We start from the raw sequence: 7,678 nt of genomic DNA, 5'->3' as shown, positions 1-7,678 counted from the left end.
TTACGAAGTCCGTAATAATCCCCATTCGTAGTTGCAATATCACTTTTCATCTCGTGGGTAAAATCATTATCGCATGTCACTAGAGTTCCAAAGTACACAAATTCTTCTACAACTTCAAATGTTTCACTTCACTACCACCAGCACTAATAAAGCCACGTTGATTGTTAGCGATCAAATACTTCATTTTTCTGATACATATTGATCGTGAGTCCAATCGACGCTGTCTCCCTATCAAAAGGCACAAAAGCCTCTTCTACGACACGGCGATCAATCCCGATAATATCGATATCGTCCGCAAAGCCCAGGAGCATATACAATCTTGTGATAATAGTGGCGCTTCTTTGCACGCAAGCTCTTTCGTTTCACTGAATCGTACGCTACTTTGAAATAAATAAACAGATGATGTGTCTGCCAGTTATACTTCCGGAATTCATCAAGGATTTGCCGCAAGGTAAACATTCGATCCGTCGTTGATCGGCTCTCACGAAAACCTACCTGTTATTCGCCGGAAAAGTACTCTTCAAGGGGTCTCAATCTCTACAACATATACAGTGAAATGTACGAACGAAGGCAGATGACAGCCACGAGTTGGATATGTACTTACTTTCAATAGCAGCTTTGTCTTAATTCTTATTCGAAAAACTTATCTTATCAAATCTAGATTTATTTCTTCCAGCTCAATACCATAATACATTCGCTCGACATAACAGTTCGGTTCTTTATTCAAAGAACTGCACGCCAATGAAGCTTTCGTCTGCCTTTCTATGAAAAGCAAAAGAAAAGAAATAGATTGCCAATAAATTCTCATTATCCCACAGCCTATCCCAATGAACATCTTCATCTAGTCAGAACCTAGCGACAGAACTAAATCAGGAACTCATTACGATTATTTCCGAAATAAATATGCAACCCAGTGGAATAAGAATAAATTGTTTAAGATACACAGAGTTTATCTTTCGCCGTTATTATTTTTCTTCTTCTTCTCCAGCGAAATAACATTGTCAGGAATTCCCCAGCTGTATGAACTAAATACAGCCAGGTTTTTTTTACACGGTTGGAATTCATTAATTTCTTGGTTGACCCGAACTCGCACAGCTTTTCAAATACCACTCGAATTTTCTTTGATTTTTTGTGAATTTTTTCGTGGGGTTAACTCATTGATTCATTGACGCTGAAGGTCTTAAACGACTAAAACCAAACCGTGTAAAAAAAAACCTGGGTGTATAAGGAAACGTGCATAAATCGCGTCAATCTGAGCATTTCTTTCCTATTCTACCTAATAAAATGCTCTGATATCAAAATTCAGTACACAATCTTCTTTATTACCGGAGAGAAGAAAACATATACCAGCTTTAATCTTTTTGTACAGGAATAAAGGGACAGATCTGAACGGAATTACAAAACCTAAAAAGTAACACAAATTATCGTAAAAGTTAATTCTACCCTTTGGAATCGAGTGACTATGAAAATTGCCTGAAAGGGTGATGCTTGGTCGTTCGGCAGCACACGGTGGAGCCGTCACCACCGCCACATATCGCCCGGTCGTCAGCAGGAAACACTTTCCTTTCTTCTACGTACCTTCAATCAGCTTTGAATGGACGTCGTACAAGCTCTGCAGAGATATGGATCAGATAGAAAAGAGGGGGTTTCCCAACAGACGGTTGAATACTCGTTAATTAATACTACATCGGAATGAACGGGTTGATTAGCATCGGCAGCGCTTCACCCCTCGTGGATACAACACTCTTGATCATCCTCGTCCATCCGGAAATCACTCACACTTCACTTGCTTAAGGTTTTGCTTCCGTTGCGTCCCGTTCGTAAAATCCTTTCTCGGATCGGGGTGGGCGATTATAATGATGATGTGGCAAAGGTCAAACGCGTCTTGAACTAGGTGGATGGAAGGATATTCGGAAAGGATGTCACCCAACCATTTCCCATCGATGGATTTATACATAATTCGGTCTATAGATTCGAACTCACATCATCAGTTGGGCCGAGTAGCATCATCAAGGTTTCCGCTGGCTGCGGCCAAAACGTAACAATCCTGTGAAACGGGGCCAAGTTGAAGGTACATCAATGGAGCGACACCGGTTTCCGTGTTTCAATTTGGGACGGTGGGATTTGGGAGAGAAAATATAAAGTTGCACTTTTCCCGACTGAATATAGTTTTATATGGTGGTACTTCCATGCCAGACAATGGAAAATATGACTTTGCCTCTCTATGTAATATGGTCAAATCAGATGCTCATATGCAACTTTTGTTACTTTTTTAAATATGTATGAATGATTTTCTATTTATTTGACTTAATATTGTTGTTTACTTAATTTAAAATTAATTAAAATTTTAGAACTTACTAATGACTAATATTTCAATCTATCTGGCAAGGACGATACCCAAACCGTACGACATAAACCACAAAGAAAGAAAATGCAGTGAGCGCACCGCAAGGTGGTCAGAACCTAGCACCACAGTTAGGAACAAACAATCGTAAATTTAGTAACAACGAATTCGGGTTACCTTTGCCACACCAGTAAACCAGCAGGAGCAGAACTAGTGCCGTTATGCCAGGTAGTGGGTTATTGATCCTCGTCCCCCGCCTTTGGCTTGTCTTCGGAACAGCAGTACGGTGTATGTTAACAGAAAGCAAATGCAGTGTGGTTGAGTGCGAAGCCGAAGTGAACGATACAGTGCACAGAAGGGTGTTGCTCGATGCTCGGATGCTAGTCAATGAAATTGAATTTAAAAGATGTTGAAAATGTCTCTGCCGTATGGTGTAGTTGGCACAAAGCCCTATAATATAGCTGGAGTCATTTTCAACACCCTGCATTACTATTTAGGTACACCCAAACGAGGTATTGCGGATTTTTGCTCTTATTCAATTTATATGTGTAACAATTTGGTAATGATAGGACGTTGGTAATAAAATACTGGAGGTAATCAGAGGTGTAGATTCCTTCAAGGCGGTGGAGATTTCATGCGTCACTCATCGAATTTCACGAGCTCTGCCTAACAAACTATGTACAGTCAGATGTCCAACAACCGTATATATATGTGGTATATATGACAATATTTGCACCACCGTGCATGCACGTAATAAATAATTCATTCCATATCATAGTAGTCTGCGAGTAAAAGAAGCCAATTTAAATAGATTGGCAGTTGTAAAATGACGAAGTGATTGTCCCACGCACAAATGTTGCAAAAGGCATTTCAATCACCGTGGGAGTGTCAGGTGGACCATGAAATGGGGAATTATACCCGGTGATCATTCCAGAAGGCAATACAATAGGGGAGACCCTCCAAATGCACCCCTTACGCTTTTTCGATGCTTTCAGCAATAAAAACTAGAAAATCGAATCATTTCAACGTGTATATGCAAATCTTACAAAACCAGGCTACATTTCACAATGATCTCCTAATCAAAACAATAAGGTTTTCATGACTTTCTAACGCATTTAAAAAAAATGTTTAAAAAAATAGACATAGGGCAAGCGCTCGTATTGGGGTTAAATTGGCTCAATTGCATGTAAAATAATGGTGAACGCATGGTTGTTTATTTTTTCTTAACGGGTTTTAATCTTACGGGTGAGGCGAAAGAATCACAAATCGTTGAATTTGAGCGAATAATGGCAATATTCGTTCATAAATGTCCTACAACAGATTATATGTGTGATTTCATTAGTGAGGCCATTTTCCCCCGGGGGTACCTAGTCGCTTTTTACGTACCTATTTCACGATAAACGATATACGTATCACGATATCTAAATGATTTTTCATAGTAGGATGACAAAACTCTGTCAGACCCACAATAATGACGATTAAATCGATTGCAAGGGGTAACAGAAGTTTTGATCATGGAGGGGTGGAGGACTTTTCACCCAAAAAATTCGGAACAGGTTCCCAGAAAGGTCAAGATATATCAACATTTTTCCGGGCTGAAAGACAATAAAAAAATAAAATAAAAATAAACATTTTTCAATAGAACCTAAGCAATATGGGTATCGAACTTCTTGAAATTGCTTCAGCAGATTGCTTCTTACAATCCGACTACAATCCGACTTTTTCTAATTCGTTTGTTGTAGCAATGTGAGTGTAAAATCAGTCACTCATTGACCCCTAAGTGGTCCTCGGGAAGGACATCCGGAGCAGTGCTCATTTTTAAGGAGCACCCATTAATCCCGGAGGATCAGTAAGTGGTCATCCGGAAGTTCCGGATCATCCGAAGAAGTTTCCGACTCCGAAAATTTGTCTTAGAAAGCAGCGACTTTCTAGAAATTGAGTGTTGTAGCCAAGAGCTAGCAAAATCAGTACAAGGACTCATTTATTGCGGATGGCCACTAAGTGATTCTTCGGAAGTGCTGGAACGTCCGGAGAAATGATCAGTTGAACAAGTTTGTTCATTGATTGGTTGACGTAATGTGAGACCAAAATCAATGCATATGCTTATCCGTGTGATAAGTGGTCCTCCGGAAGTTTCAGAACATTCGAAAAAGTGGACAATTCTGGAATTCCATCCCAGAAAACTACGACTTCAAAAATTGCTTATTGTAGCATAGTTAGAGCAAAATCATTGCAAAGACAGCGATTTGCGATCAAGTGGTCCTATGAAAATAAAACGATTTTTGTATCAAAATTAGAGCAACATCATTACAAGAACCACCCCGGGAGGCCACTAAGTTATTCTCCAGAAACTCTGGAACACTGGAAAAGTATTCAATTCTAGAAATTCACTAGAAACTTGTGAAAGAAAGCTGAGAGTTTTTATAAATAAAATATTGAAATTAGAACAAAGAAACTGATTAGACTAGTGAGGAAGCGCATCTGGTTACAGAGCTCTAGATTTTTTTCAAACGAATTATTTTATTTGTGCGGAGCGTAGAAAAATAACAGACTTCCCATTCGCCCATAAGTGCCTGGAGGACCTTCCGGAGGAATTCCTGGAGGAGCTTCCAGAGAAATTCATGGAGGAACTTCTGGGTGAACTTTTGGAGGAATTCCTGGAGGAACTTTCGGAGGAACTCCTGGAGGACCTTTCGGAGGAACTCCTGGAGGACCTTTCGGAGAAACTCCTGGACGAACTTCCGGAGGAACTACAGGAGGAACTTCCGGAGGAACTCCTGGAGGATTTTCCGGAGGAACTTCCGGAGGAACTCAAATTCTCAAATCTCATCCACGATTCAAATAAGCGCGAGGCAAACCTCACCCGACTTATGGCTCAGAGAATCGCCCAAGATTTGACTCGCGATTTTGGTTCATTGCTTGATTTTTGCGTGTTATTCTTCGCTAAATTCATCGGAATAACTTTCTTTGCTTAAAACAATGGATAACAAATCAATACGTAAACATCAAATACGATTCGATTGGGTATTTACACTTTTTAGAGCAAAATCATTTTTCGGCGAATGAGCGAAACGACGCTATTCTGCGTGAAAAACTCATGCGCGATGCTCTCCATGCAGAATCACAAGCGAGTCAGCTCGCGCATGAGGCTTCGGTGAGTAAGATTTGAGTATGATTCTGCCAACACTGCTCCAGAATCAACTTGGTGATCCCAGGATCATCAAGAACATACGCTTGGGATAATTTCAAGAAGTTTGATACCCATATTGAAAATGTTCCATTGAAAAGCGTTCAAGGCCACGTACGACCCCTCGGGGAACCTGTTCTGGAATGGTCAATCGAAGGTTTGCACTTTTGATGGACTCAAAACAATAAAGATCAATCTGTGATTGAAATTTCAAGATTGAAACCCATAATGCTAATTACCTACCGAAATCTTCGATCAATATTATCTAATTAGGACATGCCCCTGGAAATTCATATTTCCCGGAAATCAGAATGATCGGGTCGGTCCATCCTGATAACAACTTGATTGAAAATTTTGAATCGAACGAGTCCAAAATTGTTGAGATTGTTAAAAAATGGCCTAACATATAAACATTTTAGTTTAGTGGTTACCCAGATACTCTGCCGGCCTGTTAAGGGTGTTTTTTGCCGGCCACACATCGGTTAAACAAGATGAGGTTGCAGGAACATCTGTAGTTCTGGGCGAAGAATATGTATAGCCATGTCCGATCTCAATCCTCTAGATCTCTCAGCATGGCGCGTCATGGCCTAAGTGCCACCCGAGTACAGCAAGCCTAGACAAACATTGTTCCGCACCTGGAGAGAAATGGAGTAAACGCGACAATAGGCAACAACAGGCATCACTTTTTTTAATAATCAGGGGGTTTTCAACGAGTTCAGAAAGGATGTCGTCGTGAACGTGATAAGTTTTTCGGACAGACTCGCATCGTATCTCATTTCTCATTTGCTAAACAAGGTTTATTTTATGTTAACACGCGCATTTTTTTATCCTTTGTTCTAAGCAAAGAATACAATACATTCAACAGCGAAGAACACCTAAAAATCTTGCTATGATGCAAGTCCCGAATCGAAACATGAACGATTCTCTAGGCCATGTGTCTGGTGGGATATGAATTGCACTTGATTTGAATTCATAGTTTGAGTTTTTCCCCACACTGAACGGAACCAAAACTCGGTTCTCGTTGGTTTGAAGGAAAGCTTATTGCGATTACACTGGATATTGTACTGTGCGTTCCCAATCCCTAGTGCAAACGCCTGAATCACGAGCTGTATCAAGCGTACAAAGTGAAAAGCATTGTGAATCGTGCGAATCTCCAGTTCGAGTGTCAAAAAAAATTGTGAACAATAGCAGAAATCGGATGGAGGCCACGAACATGCTAGCTGCACGACATGAAGATTCCTGAACGTTGTAGAAACTGGAGAAATATCTCCCAAGACCGACGATTATGGACGACAATTAAGCTAAGCATTATGTTATGACGCTATTTTCGTCAATGCTTTTTTTATGTTGCATGTAGCGTTTTCAATATCACAAGCATCTTCATGGGTTGAATAATTTTTGGATTCTTCTAGGCAAATTTTCAACTAATCAAACATCATGTGGACCTAATGAGGTTGTGTTTCCATAACCAACATATGCATGAGACTTCCATAAACAGCTCGAGGGCAGGTACCAGATATGGCCAAATGGCAATTTATACTTCTTTTAAAGCTGATTTAAATAATTTTATTGTTTAAAATAATATTAGAGGCGAAAAATAGTCAAAATGCGACATCACTGCACATCGCCTCGTTTGGGTGTATTGGAAATAAGAACAAGTCCGTACAGCAGTATAGACTAAAATTGTACATTTTACCGTTTGATGCTTTGGTCATCCGAAACCGAATGATGGCTCGGTGGTGGTGGTGGTGGTGGTGCTGCTGCTGATGGTCAGTCTCCGCAGGGTACAAACAAACGAATTGCACATCCTTTCAACTTTCAAGGCACAATTTGCATAAGGGTAAAACGTGCACAGGTCAAAGATAGTCACGATAAGGTAAGGAAGTCAATAAAAAAGGGCTTCTAGTTCAAAGAAGGAGTGAATACGTGTCACGGGGAAGCTTGAAAGTAGATTCGTTGGTCCAAAGTTTGCTCGTTAACCTCACTTGCACAGCTGTCTTACGTCTGCCGAGCCCTCCTCAATCAGTTTGTGGTGAACGTTGCTCAGGGCCTGAATACGATTAAATGGTCCGATTTATGTATGGGTATGTGCGGATGAGACAAAATTAAGAAAGTTTAGGAGGTAGTTTAGTAGATATAACGTCTAA

At 40.3% G+C, this 7,678-nt stretch overlaps 1 protein-coding gene across 10 annotated transcripts in view; it reads right to left on the bottom strand.

The window, feature by feature from the left end:
• Positions 1-1,301: 1,301 nt before the first annotated feature.
• LOC134204190 (glucosamine-6-phosphate isomerase-like) overlaps positions 1,302-7,678 on the bottom strand; it is a 32,573-nt gene continuing 26,196 nt past the window's right edge. For 3 of the 10 annotated variants that reach the window (XR_009977799.1, XR_009977796.1, XR_009977800.1), the window contains 2 exons: positions 2,522-2,724; positions 1,619-2,047 (listed from right to left, as the gene is read on the bottom strand). Coding sequence is in view for 3 of the 10 variants with exons in the window: in XM_062679022.1 (XP_062535006.1) it covers positions 1,988-2,047 (60 nt within the window). In the remaining 7 variants the exon portion in view is untranslated. The other 7 variants (XR_009977797.1, XR_009977798.1, XR_009977801.1 and 4 more) reach the window with 7 other exon arrangements.

This window comes from Armigeres subalbatus, unplaced genomic scaffold (genome assembly GCF_024139115.2).
Source record: "Armigeres subalbatus isolate Guangzhou_Male unplaced genomic scaffold, GZ_Asu_2 Contig435, whole genome shotgun sequence".
Taxonomy (NCBI): Eukaryota; Metazoa; Arthropoda; class Insecta; order Diptera; family Culicidae; genus Armigeres; species Armigeres subalbatus.
This window is presented reverse-complemented; position numbering and strand designations above follow the sequence as displayed.